This window comes from Anomaloglossus baeobatrachus, unplaced genomic scaffold (assembly GCF_048569485.1).
Source record: "Anomaloglossus baeobatrachus isolate aAnoBae1 unplaced genomic scaffold, aAnoBae1.hap1 Scaffold_318, whole genome shotgun sequence".
In the NCBI taxonomy this organism is placed as follows: domain Eukaryota; kingdom Metazoa; phylum Chordata; class Amphibia; order Anura; family Aromobatidae; genus Anomaloglossus; species Anomaloglossus baeobatrachus.
The window spans coordinates 320,467-339,958 of NW_027442579.1; the positions used below are offsets into that span (position 1 = coordinate 320,467).

Consider the following 19,492-nt stretch of genomic DNA (forward strand, 5'->3'; position numbering starts at 1 on the left):
ACTGATCCCCATGTGCACTGGTCAAACAGTGAAACCTGTGGAGCACAGCACAACAGGACGGCTCCACACCTCACTCATCATAGCAGCCTCGTCCACAGGCACCGACCCCTCCAGCTCCTGCACAGGGGGAAGAGAGCTGAAGACGTCTGTGGGGCCATGTCCCAGATGTCAGGGACGCGAGCGACCATGATCTCAGAGACATGCCTAAATACACCCAGAGAAACAGCAAGTTTGCCCCACAGCCAGAGGAGGGTCCACGCGGAGGGGACAGAATAGAAGGGTCCAGTGTGAGAGAACACTAGGGTCCAGAAATAGGGGGAGAGAATAGAAGGGTCCAGAGAGAGGGGGCTGAGAATAGAAGGGTCCAGATGAAGGGGCAAGATTAGAAGGGCTCTAAAAAAAGAAGGGGGCAAGAATAGAAGGGTCCAGAGGGAGCAGGCAAAAATAGAAGGGTCCAGAGGGAGGGGACGCCTAGGAGTCCTGAAGAAGGTGGGGGGAACAGAAGTCTGTATGCACCACACTAACAGAGGATGCTGCACCGTGGGGCCGTGCACCCTCTTGCCATTGTGCTCCTCAATTTGTCGTACATGGGCTTTATACAAGGCGCCTGCTATGTGGAGATTACTTGCAGATAATTAGGAGGACCAGTCGTCTTCTGCAGACGTCGCACACAGGCCTGCAGGGTCCGGTGGGGACTTACAAGCTCGTTCCTGGTGGCCATCTGGCGCCCCAGCTCCTGGTAGATCTTCTTCTGCTGCTTCATCTCCTGCTGCAGAGACTTGTTTAGCTGGTCCTGGCTGTGGAGCTCACTGGCCATATTCGTCTTCTGAGTCTGCAGCTCCTCGATCTCCTTCATCTTCTTCTCCAGGTCTGTCTCCAGCTTCTCCACCTCCTCTACAAGAACAGTTCAGTATCAAATCCTCCCACAGATATCAGACCACTAATGACCCAGAGTATGAGGTGACAACTGTGAGGTAAATCCGGAGATATGACGATAAATCATGATACTCAAGTATGTCAGGAAGCCCTCTCCTGGTGTCACCCCCCCTTTCCTTCACACAACTGGTTTAGCAACAAATCCCATGGCCATGTCCTGTGATATGGAAATTAGGTGGCTTAGGGACAATGGACACAGGATGACTCCCTGCCGTGACCCTGTAGTGGGGGCTGCTAGCTAGTTAGCAAGGCTATGGAAATAGCCAGACAGAACGACTCCAGTAAAAAATGGTTCATATCTCGCTAGCCATATTTCCGATAAATATGGCAACCATAAAAATGGTGTCTCCGCATGTGGACGATGCCGGCACACCCTTTTTATGGGAGCAGGACATTGGGAAATGCCCCAGGCGTGATATCAGCCAATGGGGAACTGGCAGACAGGTCATGAGTCCCCTCGTTCTGTAGCTAAATTCATAACTGTCACAATGAGAGCATTGGCGTCCGCCTACGACGCTCCCAGGCCAAGTTATGGCCATATTCCATGTTGTGGATTTTGTCCATAACTCCAGCCAGGGGTGGAGCAGTGCTTCCCTGTGAGGTCACTAAGGTAGGAGGGGACCTGGATTGCCCAGGTTGATAACCCTACTTCGGCCATTTTCCAGTGTTCTTCTGCTCGGGGGCCTGGTTGGGGAAGACCTGTGAGGGAGTTCCTGGAAACCTGGTCTACAGCGCCCCCCTGTGGCCAGACGCAACAAGGTAACTGCTGGAACTGTGTATGCCTGTTTGTAACCCATGCTTTGATTGTAACTGTACTCTGACATATGTATATTCTGTAGATTCCCTATTGTATATATTGTAGTTTCTAGTGTGGCTTTAGGCTGATTAAATTATATAATTAATCTTGGGCTGTTCTGTTATCTCGATCTTGAATCCCACGTCTGTGTGTTCGGCTAATAGTTACCGTAAATCGGTTGGTGGCAGCGAATTGTGCCAAGGATTATTGTGGGGAGGCCAGTGAGATTCGGGGAGATTTTATATATTCCGCCCGCGGAGGTCGGGGGAATATATACCTTACTCTCACCGGGGACCCTTCAATAATCGGCATAAGTAGTATAGCGGCCTCCTTGCTTATCGTCGGGCAATTCCATAATTGGCCTGACTATAAGAGGGGCGCTAGAGAGCGCATCACGTGCTCTGTCTGTCGGTCGGGAGGTATAAAGGAGGGGTGACCCCCACTTGTTACACCCCGATTGTGACGTACTGGTAGCCAGCGCGGGGGATTTCTGAGTGACCCCCCGGTGGTTTGTGACATATTGGTGGCATAGCGGTGGGATCGAGATAATAGTGTGTGTGAGTGTGAGACCCATACTCCCAGACACTAAAGACTGCCTGCAGCAGCTGTGGCTGCTGGGGTCTTCAGACTAGCTCAACACTAGAGTGTCAGAGTGCAGATACTGTAAGGTGTGTGGAGGCATCAGGTGTCAGTTCTGTGTCAGTGACCAAAAGTCTGCAAGAATGGCTGATGGCACCAGGAGCAGAGCTATGCAACTGGCCAATGCTAAGGCAGGAGCCGAAGAGAGGGAGGACGGTGCTGTGGACAGCAATGAGGAGGTTGCCCACGAGTCCTCCAGGAGCTCGACGCCAGAAAACCGTTCTGCCGAGGACATTGCGCAACCTGGCACTGCTGGACAAGATGAGGAGGAGCTCACCCAAGGTTCCTCAACGAGCCAGATGCCAGCCCTCCGCTCTGAAAGGGACAGTGAATCGCCTAGCTCTGCAGCGTGCCGCAGATCACCACGTGCCATTCCACCGAGCCTGGGAGGCTCGGATAGCCTTCTTCAAATGGCTATGGCCCTTCTCCAGGCTGGAGACCAGAAGGGCTACAAGGAACTCCTGGCAGAGCGCAGGGCAGAGCGGCACGCAGAGCGTGAGGCTGCGGAGCGAGAGCGGCAGGCAGCGCGTGAAGAGCGAGAGCGACAGGCAGACCGTGACTACCAGCTGCAGCTAGCTCAGCTCCGGCCCTCATCAGCCACATGTGACCTTCGAGACACCAAACTTCCAAAGGTCCGTGTTGAGGACTTCCCAGTGCTGGAGAAGGATGGAGACTTGGACTCTTTCTTGACTGCTTTTGAACGGACTTGCTTGCAGCACCATCTGGACAAGGACCAGTGGGCCAAATACCTGACCCCCCGTTTAAGGGGTAAGGCCCTGGATGTCCTTGGGGACTTGCCTGCTGAGGCAGATCAGGGCTACGACACCATCAAGCGGGCCCTGATCCAACAGTACAACCTCACTCCAGAGTCCTACCGCAAGAAGTTCCGGAGCCTACAGAAGGGACCAAAGGACTCCTGGGCTGACCACCGGCGGGCACTTGCCCGAGCTGCCGACCACTGGACCCAAGGCCTGCAGCTTTCCACCGGACCGGAGATCCTGGACTTGTTCATCACGGAGCAACTCTTGTGGAACTGCCCTGAGGATCTCCGCCAGTTCATCCGAGACCAGAAGCCAAAGGGGTCCACGGCTACAGCTGCCCTTGCCGATGACTACACCAACAAACGGGCCCCTGAGGCCAGGAGAGCGGCCACCAGCAGCACCTGGAGAGGGGGTAAGATGAATTCTGCGACTGCCCCACCTGCCCCTAGACTGCAGGGGGTGTCCCCCTCAACTCCCCTCTCCAGGCCCGTGGCGGAACCAAGACGGTGCCACCAGTGCAACCTACCTGGACACTTCAAGGCCATGTGCCCTCAGCGTCCCAAGGCCCCGGCTCCGTCCCCGTCCCAAGGGCCGCCCAAGGTGTATTGTGTGGGTGGGGGTGGTGGTAGGTCCCTGGACAGCTTCCAACCTGTCACCGTCGGCCGGTCTGTGACCATAGGACTGCGAGACAGCGCCTCGGAGGTGACTCTGGTGCGGCCTGAGATGGTGTCCCCCCAAGACTTGATCCCTGGAAAAACCCTCGCTGTCTCCGGGATTGGAGGCATTGACCCGGCGCTGCCTGTTGCTGACATTTATGTGGACTGGGGCGCAGGGCGAGGGGTGAGGGAGGTGGGGGTAACTGATCGGATCCCTGCAAACGTGCTACTTGGGACAGATTTGGGGCAGATAACCTCCCAGTTTGGGCCCCCCCCAAGGGCTGAACCTTCGGCCCGTACTGACATGAGTCCTAACAATGTTAATGTGTTATCTATGAATGATGTAAGGGAGGAGGGAGTGAACTCTGATATTTCTGCTTGCATAGACACCATAGACACACACTCAGCTGCAGCTGTGACAGGGGAGGGGGTCAGAGAAAGGTGTGACAATGCCTCTACAAGTAACCAGCCTGTGAGCTGGGATCTGTTGCCCTCTGCAGGGATAAGCAGAGAGCAGGGTGCTGCAGGGGGAGGACCAGTGTGTGGGGTGGGGGCTACCACAGCAAATGTGGGGTCCCCAGAGATTTCACAGCGGGGTTCTGTTGCTGCAGGAGGGGAACAGGCAGGTGAGATTGGGGCCGGTCCAGGAGCGGAAGTGCTCCCAGGTAAGATCTCGGTGCATGGTTCCCCCACAACCGGGGTGTCAGGAAGCCAGGTAGGTCTGCCTGAACCGGCGACTTGGTCAGGAACGGAGGAGGAGCAGGCACGACCCACGGTCGCAGCGGCTGTGGCCGCTGTCACCCGCAGTGGGAGTGCTGGAAGCCAAGGGGCCTCCCGGAGGTCCGATAGCTCTTCCCCTTCTGACCAAGTGGCAGCCGAGTCAGGTGGAGGCCAGGACACAGGTCCCGGGGTACTGACTGAAGATGTGACAGTCTCGTCGATTCTGGCCACATCTAGTCAGGGGTTTCAGGCAGCGTTAGAAGCTGATGACAGCCTGAAAGCTCTTAAGGAGCAGGCGGCACAGCCTCCCTCGGACTCGGACCCGGAGCGAGTGGTCTGGGACCAAGGACGGCTGTACCGGGCCACGGTCCAGCAGGGTTCACCGGAGGCGTGGCCCAGGGACCGACAGTTGGTGGTACCCTATCCGTTCCGGACGGAGTTGTTGCGGATCGCACATGAGATTCCGATGGCCGGACACCTAGGGATCGCTAAGACCAAGGCCAGGTTAAACCAGCATTTCTACTGGCCAAAAATGGGGGCCGATGTGGCTGCCTACTGCCGTTCGTGTGAAACCTGTCAGAGAGTGGGGAAGGCGGGGCCACACCCCAAAGCCCCACTAGTATCTCTGCCAATCATCGATGAGCCTTTCAGGAGGGTGGCTGTGGATCTGGTCGGCCCGCTGGCCATCCCCAGCAGCTCCGGGAAACGCTTCATACTGACGGTAGTGGACTATGCCACCCGGTACCCAGAAGCAGTGGCCTTGTCGTCCATTCGGGCTGACAAGGTGGCCACCGCATTGCTGGAGATTTTCTCCCGAGTGGGTTTTCCCCAGGAAATGCTCACTGACCGGGGGACCCAATTCATGTCCCAGCTGATGGAGGCCCTCTGTAAGCAAGTCCAGGTGCGACATCTGGTGGCCAGCCCGTACCATCCACAGACTAATGGCCTGTGCGAGCGGTTCAATGGCACCTTAAAGCAGATGCTTAAGATGTTGGTCGACTCCCATGGGCGTGACTGGGAGCGGTATCTCCCACACCTGTTATTTGCTTACCGGGAGGTTCCACAGGCCTCAACAGGATTCTCACCGTTTGAGCTCCTGTACGGGCGACGTGTGCGGGGCCCCCTGGCTCTGGTGAAAGAGGCTTGGGAAGGGGATTTGGCCACCCCTGGAGTGTCGGTTATCGAGTATGTCATGCGCTTCCGGGACAAACTGCAGGCCTTGACGCAACTGGTACACGACAATATGGCTCAAGCCCAGGCCGATCAGAAGCGTTGGTACGACCAGAACGCTTGTGAGAGGACCTACCAAGTGGGTCAAAAGGTGTGGGTACTGGTCCCCGTACCACAGGACAAGCTTCAGGCAGCCTGGGAAGGCCCATACCTCGTGTACCAGCAGCTCAACCCTGTAACGTACCTGGTCACCCTGGACCCTGCCCGTGGAAGGCGGAAGCCCTTCCATGTGAACATGATGAAGGCACATCATGAGCGGGAGGCATGTGCGCTCCCAGTGTGCAACCTGCCCGAGGAGGGAGAAGCGGAAACCCTCTTGGATATGCTAGCCCAGGTTAGGGCAGGCGGATCCATGGAGGATGTGGAGGTTGGCCACCAGCTCTTGGAGGACCAACGGTCCCAGCTGTGGGCCACCCTCCTCCCCTTCCGGGGGTTGTTTACCAACCAGCCCGGAAGGACTGACTTGGCTGTCCATCACGTGGACACTGGGGATCATCCCCCGATCCGGCGTTCAGCATATCGGGTCTCCCTGGAGGTGCAGCAACACATGCGCCAGGAGATTGACGAGATGCTGAAGCTGGGGGTGATCCAGGCATCCAACAGCGCTTGGGCCTCGCCTGTAGTCCTCGTCCCTAAGAAGGACCGAACCACTCGGTTCTGCGTGGACTACAGGGGGCTCAATGCGGTCACGGTCGCCGATGCGTACCCAATGCCACGCATCGATGACCTGCTCGATCAGTTGGCCGGGGCTCAGTACCTGACCATCATGGATCTGAGCCGGGGATATTGGCAGATCCCCCTGACTCGCAAGGCCAGGGAACGCTCTGCCTTTATTACCCCATTTGGACTGTACGAGTCCACGGTGATGCCATTCGGGATGAGGAATGCCCCTGCCACTTTCCAGCGGATGGTCAACACCCTGCTCAAGGGACTTGAAGGGTACGCGGCCGCGTACCTGGATGACATTGCCGTCTTCAGTCCCACCTGGGAGGACCACCTAGAGCATCTAGCACAGGTGCTCAGGCGGATCCACCGGGCAGGTTTGACCATCAAGCCGGGAAAGTGTCAGCTGGCCATGAGCGAGGTCCAGTACCTCGGTCACCGGGTAGGTGGGAGAACACTGAAGCCCGAGCCTGAGAAAGTGGAAGCCATCGCATCCTGGCCCACCCCCAGGACCAAGAAGCAGGTGATGTCCTTCTTGGGGACCGCTGGGTACTATAGGAGGTTTGTTCCATGCTATAGTAGCCTGGCAAAGCCCTTGACGGACCTCACCAAGAAGAAGCTGCCCTCTGCAGTCGATTGGACAATGGACTGCGAGACAGCCTTCCGGGCCCTAAAGGACGCCCTGTCCAGCCCGCCCGTGCTACAGGCAGCCGACTTCACGCGGCCGTTTGTAGTACAGACCGACGCCAGTGACTTCGGCCTCGGTGCGGTGCTCAGCCAGGTGGACTCTGCGAGCCAAGAGCACCCAGTCTTGTACCTGAGCAGGAAGCTGTTACCAAGGGAAGTTGCCTATTCCACGATGGAGAAGGAGTGCCTGGCCATAGTGTGGGCCCTGCAGCGTCTGCAACCCTATCTATACGGGCGCCACTTCATCGTGGAGACGGACCACAATCCCCTCAGCTGGTTGCACACCGTCTCTGGGACGAATGGGCGATTGTTGCGATGGAGCCTTGCGCTCCAGCAATACAACTTCACCATTCGCCACAAAAGGGGCCGTGACCACGGTAACGCAGACGGGCTGTCCCGACAAGGAGAGGTCGCGGACGGGCGCACGGGGGAACACCGGAGTGTGCTGCCCCCTAGCGCCCTCAAAAGGGGGGAGGTGTGAGGCAAATCCGGAGATATGACGATAAATCATGATACTCAAGTATGTCAGGAAGCCCTCTCCTGGTGTCACCCCCCCTTTCCTTCACACAACTGGTTTAGCAACAAATCCCATGGCCATGTCCTGTGATATGGAAATTAGGTGGCTTAGGGACAATGGACACAGGATGACTCCCTGCCGTGACCCTGTAGTGGGGGCTGCTAGCTAGTTAGCAAGGCTATGGAAATAGCCAGACAGAACGACTCCAGTAAAAAATGGTTCATATCTCGCTAGCCATATTTCCGATAAATATGGCAACCATAAAAATGGTGTCTCCGCATGTGGACGATGCCGGCACACCCTTTTTATGGGAGCAGGACATTGGGAAATGCCCCAGGCGTGATATCAGCCAATGGGGAACTGGCAGACAGGTCATGAGTCCCCTCGTTCTGTAGCTAAATTCATAACTGTCACAATGAGAGCATTGGCGTCCGCCTACGACGCTCCCAGGCCAAGTTATGGCCATATTCCATGTTGTGGATTTTGTCCATAACTCCAGCCAGGGGTGGAGCAGTGCTTCCCTGTGAGGTCACTAAGGTAGGAGGGAACCTGGATTGCCCAGGTTGATAACCCTACTTCGGCCATTTTCCAGTGTTCTTCTGCTCGGGGGCCTGGTTGGGGAAGACCTGTGAGGGAGTTCCTGGAAACCTGGTCTACAGCGCCCCCCTGTGGCCAGACGCAACAAGGTAACTGCTGGAACTGTGTATGCCTGTTTGTAACCCATGCTTTGATTGTAACTGTACTCTGACATATGTATATTCTGTAGATTCCCTATTGTATATATTGTAGTTTCTAGTGTGGCTTTAGGCTGATTAAATTATATAATTAATCTTGGGCTGTTCTGTTATCTCGATCTTGAATCCCACGTCTGTGTGTTCGGCTAATAGTTACCGTAAATCGGTTGGTGGCAGCGAATTGTGCCAAGGATTATTGTGGGGAGGCCAGTGAGATTCGGGGAGATTTTATATATTCCGCCCGCGGAGGTCGGGGGAATATATACCTTACTCTCACCGGGGACCCTTCAATAATCGGCATAAGTAGTATAGCGGCCTCCTTGCTTATCGTCGGGCAATTCCATAATTGGCCTGACTATAAGAGGGGCGCTAGAGAGCGCATCACGTGCTCTGTCTGTCGGTCGGGAGGTATAAAGGAGGGGTGACCCCCACTTGTTACACCCCGATTGTGACGTACTGGTAGCCAGCGCGGGGGATTTCTGAGTGACCCCCCGGTGGTTTGTGACAACAACCCTGAACCTAGAGGGGTCCACAAACCCCGGGAACATCAGTGCCACCCCTGCTGCACTGGTTCAGCCCCGCACACCTAGACCTCCTCTTGAGAAGACACAAGTGCTTGGGCCGTTCAGAATCAGGAAAGCATGGCTGGCTTTTTCCAAAGCCACTTTCACCCCTGTCCATGCTCTGTGTGCAGGATTGCAGCTTTTCTCCATTGGAGTCACTAGGGATGAGATGCAATACCACACAAGCCCTGAGAACAGGAGTGGCGCTGCCTTTAACTATAGGCTGCCACATTGTTGTAGTGTGTCCATCATTAAGGCTTCCACAGTGCAGCAGTGTGATGCGACATACCGGATGCACCGATGACGTGGGATGGACGCGGGTCCGGCACTCACCTAAGTTGAACCGGTTGTGCGCCTCCTGCCTCTCCTGGATCGTGATCACCTGTCCATCCAGGGAGCTCAGAGAGCGCAGGTGGAAGATGACGTAGAGCCGGTAATGGGGGAGGTTGGTCACCGGGTTATTAGCCAAGACCAAGGAAGTCAAGTCCTTCAATGCCTTGAGGCGGGAGATATCCTGCAGCTACAGATGGAGAGGCTCAGCCGCAGGGAGCAGTCACCGGACATCCAGGCAGGGGCGGCAGGACTACTTACAGAGGAGATGGCATTCTGCTTCATAATCAGGCTCCGCAGAGCCTTCATCTTCTTCCCCAGCCAGGCCGGGATGTGCTCGATCTCATTACAGGACAGGTTCAGCTTCTGGAGATTCTGCATGTGCGCCACACCATCAATCTTCCTGCAAAACGAAGGTGAGAAGGAGGGACTGGAAATGGGACGGTACGAGGGTCTCGCACTAACGCACACATCTCTGCAGGCTCGAGCAGTGAGACCGCAACTCTGCTGACATAATTGAGAGAAACACAGACAGGAGATGAGGAGGCCAACTCTGCAGAGCAGTGGGGACACGTGAGATGCTGCCATCACATCACCTGTACATACATAGAACGTGACCCTGCAGATGCAGCTCTGGGGGTGAGCAGAGCATTAACTTACATCTCTGCAGCCCCCAATGTGAGGACTACAGGGACGGGAACCGTTAGCTTGTACCCGTCAGGTACTCTGCTTTATAAAACACTGGCACACTACCAACAGTCCTGTCTATGGCTGGCTGTGAGGATGACCGCACCGCCGACAATCCTGTATGTGGCCAGGGGGACAAGGATGACTATACCGCCGACAATCCAATCCTGCATGTGGCCGGGGCAGGGGGCGGGGGACGAGGATGACCGTACCGCCAGTAATCCTGTATGTGACCGGGGGGTGGGGGGGGGGACGACCATACCGCTGACAATCCTGTATGTGGCCGGGGGGGGGGCGAGGATCACCGTACTGCCGACAATCCTGTTTGTGGTCGGCTGTAATCAGGGGCGAGGATAGCCGCACCGCCGACAATCCTGTATGTGGCCGGGGAGGGGCGAGGATCACCGTACTGCCGACAATCCTGTATGTCAGGGGTGGGGAACCTTGTGCCGAGGGCCATTTGGATATTTGTAACATCACTCGGGGGCCGCACAAAATTATTAACTGAATTTTTTTTTATAACTTAAGTTTATTAACTTTTCATAACAAACAGGGAATAACAGTCATGTGCTATAAATCTAAGAGCTGCAGTAGCTCATACACAAATATAATTGCCAACATCAGACAGTAGTTGAATAAAGAATAATGGATAACGTAATACAAAACAAGACATTGACACACAAGGGTTGGGGGATAAAATTATTAACATAAACATTAGCAACTATATTTAGTCAAACATTTAAATAACTCCCACTTAATGTGATGGCTGGAACGTCTTGTCTTTGGTGAGCCGTGCGATGTTAGGAGGTATTGATGATGTTGCTACTCGCAACTGGTTTTCCAAGTTTGTATCGGTCAGTCTTGAGCGGAGTCGACTCTTGGCATGCATGGCTTCCAGTGATAGTAGTTCTTCTCGTGTGCCAAACTCTGCAGTGATCCCACGAATAAAAATGGCCAGTTGGGCAGTATTTGTTATGTCCGTTGTCTCATCACAAGCCAGAGAGAAAAATTGGAAATCTCCTACTGAATCCTTGAGTGATTTTTCAATGTCTTGTGCTAAGTCAGTAATCCGATCTGATACGGTTCTTCGAGACAAACTAACATTCTGAAATAATTTCACTTTTTCTGGTGCTAACAAGTCTGCAGCAGCCACCATGCACTCTTTCACAAATTCTCCCTCTACATGAGGTCTCAGCTTCTTCGCAATTAGCTCGCTCACTACATAGCTTGTCTGAATAACGTTGCTTCTGTCACACCGAGGCCTATTAAATGCAGACTGCTGCAATTCCAAACTCCGCCGAAGTGCGTTGATTTTATCCAGACGCATTTGGCCTTCCAATTCATTGAGTTTTGCATGTTTTGAGCTGTAATGACGCTCCAGATTGGCTTTTTTCATTACTGCTAATGTTTCACTACAAACCATGCACACAGGTTTGCCTTTGACTTCAACAAAAAAATAATCATTTGTCCATTTATCTTGAAAAGCTCGACATTCTGCATCAACTTTTCTTTTCTTTGCAGTGGCCATTTCTATGATGTCACCCTAACAAACATATTTGAAAAATCAAAAGTAACACATCAGCACATAGGATGGTACAAGGAGCCTGAGGTATATAGCAGATAGGATGGTACACGGGGCCTGAGGTATACAGCACATAGGATGGTACACGGGGCCTGAGGTATACAGCACATAGGATGGTACAAGGAGCCTGAGGTATAGAGCACATAGGATGGTACAAGGAGCCTGAGGTATACAGCACATAGGATGGTACAAGGAGCCTGAGGTATAGAGCACATAGGATGGTACAAGGAGCCTGAGGTATAGAGCACATAGGATGGTACACGGGGCCTGAGGTATACAGCACATAGGATGGTACAAGGAGCCTGAGGTATAGAGCACATAGGATGGTACAAGGAGCCTGAGGTATAGAGCACATAGGATGGTACAAGGAGCCTGAGGTATAGAGCACATAGGATGGTACAAGGAGCCTGAGGTATAGAGCACATAGGATGGTACAAGGAGCCTGAGGTATAGAGCACATAGGATGGTACAAGGAGCCTGAGGTATACAGCACATAGGATGGTACAAGGAGCCTGAGGTATAGAGCACATAGGATGGTACAAGGAGCCTGAGGTATAGAGCACATAGGATGGTACAAGGAGCCTGAGGTATACAGCACATAGGATGGTACAAGGAGCCTGAGGTATAGAGCACATAGGATGGTACAAGGAGCCGGAGGTATAGAGCACATAGGATGGTACAAGGAGCCTGAGGTATAGAGCACATAGGATGGTACAAGGAGCCTGAGGTATAGAGCACATAGGATGGTACAAGGAGCCTGAGGTATAGAGCACATAGGATGGTACAAGGAGCCTGAGGTATAGAGCACATAGGATGGTACAAGGAGCCTGAGGTATAGAGCACATAGGATGGTACAAGGAGCCTGAGGTATAGAGCACATAGGATGGTACACGGGGCCTGAGGTATACAGCACATAGGATGGTACACGGGGCCTGAGGTATACAGCACATAGGATGGTACAAGGAGCCTGAGGTATAGAGCACATAGGATGGTACAAGGAGCCTGAGGTATAGAGCACATAGGATGGTACAAGGAGCCTGAGGTATAGAGCACATAGGATGGTACAAGGAGCCTGAGGTATAGAGCAGATAGGATGGTACACGGGGCCTGAGGTATACAGCACATAGGATGGTACACGGGGCCTGAGGTATACAGCACATAGGATGGTACAAGGAGCCTGAGGTATAGAGCACATAGGATGGTACAAGGAGCCTGAGGTATAGAGCACATAGGATGGTACAAGGAGCCTGAGGTATAGAGCACATAGGATGGTACAAGGAGCCTGAGGTATAGAGCACATAGGATGGTACAAGGAGCCTGAGGTATACAGCACACAGGATGGTACAAGGAGCCTGAGGTATAGAGCACATAGGATGGTACAAGAAGCCTGAGGTATACAGCACATAGGATGGTACACGGGGCCTGAGGTATAGAGCACATAGGATGGTACAAGGAGCCTGAGGTATAGAGCACATAGGATGGTACAAGGAGCCTGAGGTATAGAGCACATAGGATGGTACAAGGAGCCTGAGGTATACAGCACATAGGATGGTACACGGGGCCTGAGGTATAGAGCACATAGGATGGTACAAGGAGCCTGAGGTATACAGCACATAGGATGGTACAAGGAGCCTGAGGTATAGAGCACATAGGATGGTACAAGGAGCCTGAGGTATAGAGCACATAGGATGGTACACGGGGCCTGAGGTATACAGCACATAGGATGGTACAAGGAGCCGGAGGTATAGAGCACATAGGATGGTACAAGGAGCCTGAGGTATAGAGCACATAGGATGGTACAAGGAGCCTGAGGTATAGAGCACATAGGATGGTACACGGGGCCTGAGGTATAGAGCACATAGGATGGTACAAGGAGCCTGAGGTATAGAGCACATAGGATGGTACAAGGAGCCTGAGGTATAGAGCACATAGGATGGTACAAGGAGCCTGAGGTATAGAGCACATAGGATGGTACACGGGGCCTGAGGTATACAGCACATAGGATGGTACAAGGAGCCGGAGGTATAGAGCACATAGGATGGTACAAGGAGCCTGAGGTATAGAGCACATAGGATGGTACAAGGAGCCTGAGGTATAGAGCACATAGGATGGTACAAGGAGCCTGAGGTATACAGCACATAGGATGGTACAAGGAGCCTGAGGTATAGAGCACATAGGATGGTACAAGGAGCCTGAGGTATAGAGCACATAGGATGGTACAAGGAGCCTGAGGTATAGAGCACATAGGATGGTACACGGGGCCTGAGGTATACAGCACATAGGATGGTACAAGGAGCCTGAGGTATAGAGCACATAGGATGGTACAAGGAGCCTGAGGTATACAGCACATAGGATGGTACAAGGAGCCTGAGGTATAGAGCACATCAGCACATAGAGTGGGATACGGAACCCTATGCGCTGATGTGCTATATACCTCAGGCCCCGTGTACCACCCTGTGTGCTATATACTTCAGGCCCCAATTATTTGCTATATACCTAAGGCTCTGTGTACCATCCTATGTGGTATATACGTCAGGCTCCGTATCCTACTGTATGTGCTGTATACCCCAGACTCCGTATCCCACTGTATGTGCTGTATACCCCAGACTCCGTATCCTACTGTATGTGCTGTATACCCCAGACTCCGTATCCCACTGTATGTGCTGTATACCTCAGGCTCTGTGTACCACCCTCTGTGCTATATACCTCAGGCTCCGTGTACAATCCTGAGCCTGAGGTATATAGCACAGAGGGTGGTACACAGAGCCTGAGGTATATAGCAAATAATTGGGGCCTGAAGTATATAGCACACAGGGTGGTACATGGGGCCTGAGGTATATAGCACATCAGCGCATAGGGTGGGATATGGAGCATGAGGCTCCGTATCCCACTCTATGTGCTGATGTGCTATATACCTCAGGCCCCGTGTACCACCCTGTATGCTATATACATCAGGCTCCGTGTACCACCCTGTGTGCTATATACCTCAGGCCCCGTGTACCACCCTGTGTGCTATATACCTCAGGCTCCGTGTACCACCCTGTGTGCTATATACCTCAGGCTCCGTGTACTTCCGTGTACTAGGGTGGTACACGGAGCCTGAGGTATTTAACACATAGGGTGGGAAACAGAGCCTGAGCAAAAACGAGATGTATCCAGCAACACCTCCAAAGATAAATATATAGATACAAATTAATATGTTCATATTTGATTTTAAAAAGTACAGATTTTATCTCCCCCTCGGATATGTTGCTGCATACACCTCCTTTCCTGACAACTTTCCTCATCTCTGCACCGATGGGTATCTTTATCATTACACCAAACCGAGACACTGACCTAGGAAGTGGAAGCTCAGTGCCTGCGTCGGAGATCATGCACTGCAATGGCTGACAAGATCAGAGGAGCGCAGTGCATGCATAAGCTCCTCCCCTGAACACCCTGACGACGCTGGCACAAGCTGCGTAGGACATCCGGGGACCAAGCGCCCGTCGGGCATCGCGCGCACCGCATAATTAAAGGGACCGCGGTATAACAAAACAAACAAAATAAAAAAAAAAAAAAAACTTGGCAAAGCTTCAGGGGGCCGGATCAAATGATGCCGTGGGCCGGACGTTCCCCACCCCTGCTGTATGTGGTCGGCTGTAATCAGGGGCGAGGATAGCCGTACCGCCGACAATTCTGTATGTGACCGGGGGGAAGGGGGGGGAGGGCGAGGATCACCGTACTGCTGACAATTCTGTATGTGACTGGGGGGCGAGGATCACCGTACCGCTGACAATCCTCTATGTGACCGGGGAGGTGAGGATGACCGTACCGCTGACAATCCTGTATGTGGCCGGGGGGCAAGGATGGCCATACCGCTGACAATTCTGTCTGTGGCCAGGGGGCAAGGATACCCGTACCGCCGACAATTCTGTCTGTGGTTGGCTGTGATCAGGGGCGAGGATAGCCGTACCGCCGACAGTCCTGTATGTGGCCAGCTGTGAGGATGGCCGTACCGCCGACAGTCCTGTATGTGGCCGGCTGTGATGGGGGGGTGAGGAGGGCTGTACCACTGACAATCCTGTGCGTGGAAGGCTGTGATTGGGGGCAAGGAGGGCTATACCACTGACAGTCCTGTCTATGGCCGGCTGTGGCCAGGGGTGAATGTGTCCTGCCCTCACCTGATCCGGTTGTCTGCCAGGTTCAGCTCTCTCAGCCTCGTCTGCCGCTCCAGCTTCTCGATCCTCTGGATGAGATTATGGCTGAGGTTCAGCACTTCCAGCCGCTCACATTTCTCTAGGTTCTCTATAAACTGTGCAGCAGACGTACAGTCAGTCCTCATGAGCCGGCACTGCAGCTGCGTACATCAACTCCTCAACAGGTCAAGTATTACAACTCACCTTGAACTTTTTGCCTCCATCTTTAGAAAGAGAAAGATTCAGTGAGCTGACAGACGCCAGGTTCTCCTGCTTAGATAACTTCTGGATGAGCGATTCTGTGATGTAACGCACCCCGGGATTATCACCTAAAAATCGGAAGGCGGGTGTGAAGCATCACACTTTACTTACTCTGCTGGGGAATTAGCAGCTCAGACATTTCTACATTGCTGCCGCAGAGGCCACAGGCACACGCATCGCGTCGGGCGCAGAGGCCACAGGCGCACGCATCGTGTAGGACACACGGGCCACAGGCACACGCATCGTGTAGGGCGCACAGGCCACAGGCGCACGCATCGTGTAGGGCGCACAGGCCACAGGCGCACGCATCGTGTAGGACACACGGGCCACAGGCGCACGCATCGTGTAGGACACACGGGCCACAGGCGCACGCATCGTGTAGGACACACGGGCCACAGGCGCACGCATCGCGTAGGACACACGGGCCACAGGCGCACGCATCGTGTAGGACACACGGGCCACAGGCGCACGCATCGCGTAGGACACACGGGCCACAGGCGCACGCATCGCGTTGGACACACGGGCCACAGGCGCACGCATCGCGTTGGACACACGGGCCACAGGCGCATGCACCGTGTAGGACACACGGGCCACAGGCGCACGCACCGTGTAGGACACATGGGCCACAGGCGCACGCACTGTGTAGGACACACGGGCCACACACAGGCACTCACACTGTGACTATGTACTAGTTTCCCACCTTCTTGTATTTCATACTTCGAGATGTCACTGTTTTCGGTCGTATCGAGGCTGCGGCTGGAGATCCCGCTCGGCGGTTTTCTGGTGATCAGTGATCTCATTTTTGGATTAGACAGTGCAGATTGTGGACTTCTGGGGCTTTTCTTCATTATATGATGCGTTTCCCCTTTAAACTTAGAATGACAGATATGAGACCATCAATGTCCGAGGTTTCTGTGTCCGCTTCAGCAGCATTAGCTTGGTGCTGTACTGTATATAACACATAGGATACAGCGGTAAGGGGAGATATAAGAGGAGCAGGGACCTGATCATAGGAGCTTACAATCTACACAGCGTCTAGGAGTCAGCAGAGGCCAGAAACACTGCGGTGGCTTCACTTCCTTCCTCTTCTGTACATGTCGTTGGTAGCCGAGTGGAGGCACCCGCCCAACCGTGCCCAACCGTATCCAGCCGGTACAGTCAACGGCAGATACAGGGGAGGGGAGGAAAGACACTTTAGGGGAGGGGAATCTCAATGCACTCATCGGTAACTTGTGGGGGAAATTAGGGGGAAAAGGCTGGCTATAGGCCCGGGCTGAATACAGACATATATATTATCCCGTTATAACACACTCCTCTCCTCTCTTCTCCCCCAACAGTTTCCTCTCCTCCATAGACTCCTCTCTCCCGGAGTCTCGTCAACTCACCTCTCCTTTCTCAGCTCCTCTCTTCTCCCAGAGTCTCCTCACCTCTTCGCTCTTCTCCCAGAGTCTCCTCACCTCTTCGCTCTTCTCCCAGAGTCTCCTCACCTCTCCTCTCTTCTCCCAGTCTCCTCACCTCTCCTCTCTTCTCCCAGTCTCCTCACCTCTCCTCTCTTCTCCCAGTCTCCTCACCTCTCCTCTCTTCTCCCAGTCTCCTCACCTCTCCTCTCTCGGCTCCTCTCTTCTCCCAGAGTCTCCTCACCTCTCCCAGTCTCCTCACCTCCCCTCACCTCTCCTCTCTCCGCTTCTCCCCCGGAGTCTCCTCACCTTCTGGTTGTTGCTGTTGTCGGGGTTGCCGTCGCCATGGTAACGCTGCGGCTTCTCGGCCTCTTCCCGCCTCAGTCTGGATCTCCCGTGATGCTCCGTGCGCAGTCAGACCGGGAGGGAGAGGTGAGCACAAGTACCACAGTGCCGTCATGTAAGGGCAGAGCGGCCGTCACCTGCAGCTGTGCGCCGCCATCTTACCAGAGGCGCCGAAGCCGCGCCTGCTCGGGGAGGACCCGCCAGACAGCTCCGGAGCCATCACCCGGGCTCGGCCTTATACAGTCACAGCCAATCACTGCTTGGCTTTCACTTTACCACAAACTTCACAGACAGAAGCTGAGCTGGTGAAGTGAGAGCTGAGCGCTAATTGGTTGCTATGTGTGACGTCAGCAGCTTTCCAATCTCCCATAGCGACCGCCCGTCTCTCTGTCCAATCAGAGCTCTGCTTTCACTTTCCCTCAGCGGCTCACCTGGAAAGCTCGGGATCTCCCGGCTCTTCCTCCATCACCCGGTGTGTGACCGAAGCATTTCTGCTCTCTTCTTCCCCCTCACCCGGGTGTGTGACCGAAGCATTTCTGCTCTCTTCTTCCTCCATCACCCGGTGTGTGACCGGAGCAGCTCTGCTCTCTTCTCCTATCACCCAGTGTGTGACCAGAGCAGCTCTGCTCTCTTCTTCCTCCATCACCCGGTGTGTGACCGAAGCAGTTCTGCTCTCTTCTCCCATCACCCGGTGTGTGACCGGAGCAGCTCTGCTCTCTTCTTCCTCCATCACCCGGTGTGTGACCGGAGCAGCTCTGCTCTCTTCTTCCTCCATCACCCTGTGTGTAACCAGAGCAGCTCTGCTCTCTTCTCCTATCACCCAGTGTGTGACCAGAGCAGCTCTGCTCTCTTCTTCCTCCATCACCCGGTGTGTGACCGAAGCAGCTCTGCTCTCTTCTCCCATCACCCGGTGTGTGACCGGAGCAGCTCTGCTCTCTTCTTCCTCCATCACCCGGTGTGTGACCAGAGCAGCACTGCTCTCTTCTTCCCCCTCACCCGGTGTGTGACCGAAGCATTTCTGCTCTCTTCTTCCTCCATCACCCGGTGTGTGACCGAAGCATTTCTGCTCTCTTCTTCCCCCTCACCCGGTGTGTGACCGAAGCATTTCTGCTCTCTTCTTCCCCCTCACCCGGTGTGTGACCGAAGCATTTCTGCTCTCTTCTTCCTCCATCACCTGGTGTGTGACCGGAGCAGCTCTGCTCTCTTCTTCCCCCTCACCCGGTGTGTGACCGAAGCATTTCTGCTCTCTTCTTCCCCCTCACCCGGTGTGTGACCGAAGCATTTCTGCTCTCTTCTTCCCCCTCACCCGGTGTGTGACCGAAGCATTTCTGCTCTCTTCTTCCCCCTCACCCGGTGTGTGACCGAAGCATTTCTGCTCTCTTCTTCCTCCATCACCTGGTGTGTGACCGGAGCAGCTCTGCTCTCTTCTTCCTCCATCACCCTGTGTGTAACCAGAGCAGCTCTGCTCTCTTCTCCTATCACCCAGTGTGTGACCAGAGCAGCTCTGCTCTCTTCTTCCTCCATCACCCTGTGTGTAACCAGAGCAGCTCTGCTCTCTTCTCCTATCACCCAGTGTGTGACCAGAGCAGCTCTGCTCTCTTCTTCCTCCATCACTTGGTGTGTGACCGACGCAGCGCTGTTCTCTTCTCCCATCACCCGGTGTGTGACAGGAGCAGCGCTGCTCTCTTCCTCCATCACCCGGTGTGTGATCAGAGCAGCTCTGCTCTCTTCCTCCATCACCCGGTGTGTGACAGGAGCAGCTCTGCTCTCTTCTTCCATCACCCGGTGTGTGACCGGAGCAGCTCTGCTC

The 19,492-nt window shown here is 54.2% G+C and overlaps 1 protein-coding gene across 1 annotated transcript; it reads right to left on the reverse strand.

Annotated features, from left to right (window-relative positions):
* Nucleotides 1-610: 610 nt before the first annotated feature.
* LOC142269307 (centriolin-like) lies at nt 611-16,963 on the reverse strand. The gene is made up of 6 exons (XM_075332403.1): nt 16,641-16,963; nt 15,884-16,008; nt 15,665-15,795; nt 9,494-9,635; nt 9,236-9,422; nt 611-894 (listed from the first exon to the last, which is right to left on the reverse strand). The coding sequence occupies exons 1-6, from the start codon at nt 16,786-16,788 to the stop codon at nt 611-613; spliced, it is 1,017 nt and encodes a 338-aa protein (XP_075188518.1). The 5' UTR covers nt 16,789-16,963.
* Nucleotides 16,964-19,492: the final 2,529 nt, after the last annotated feature.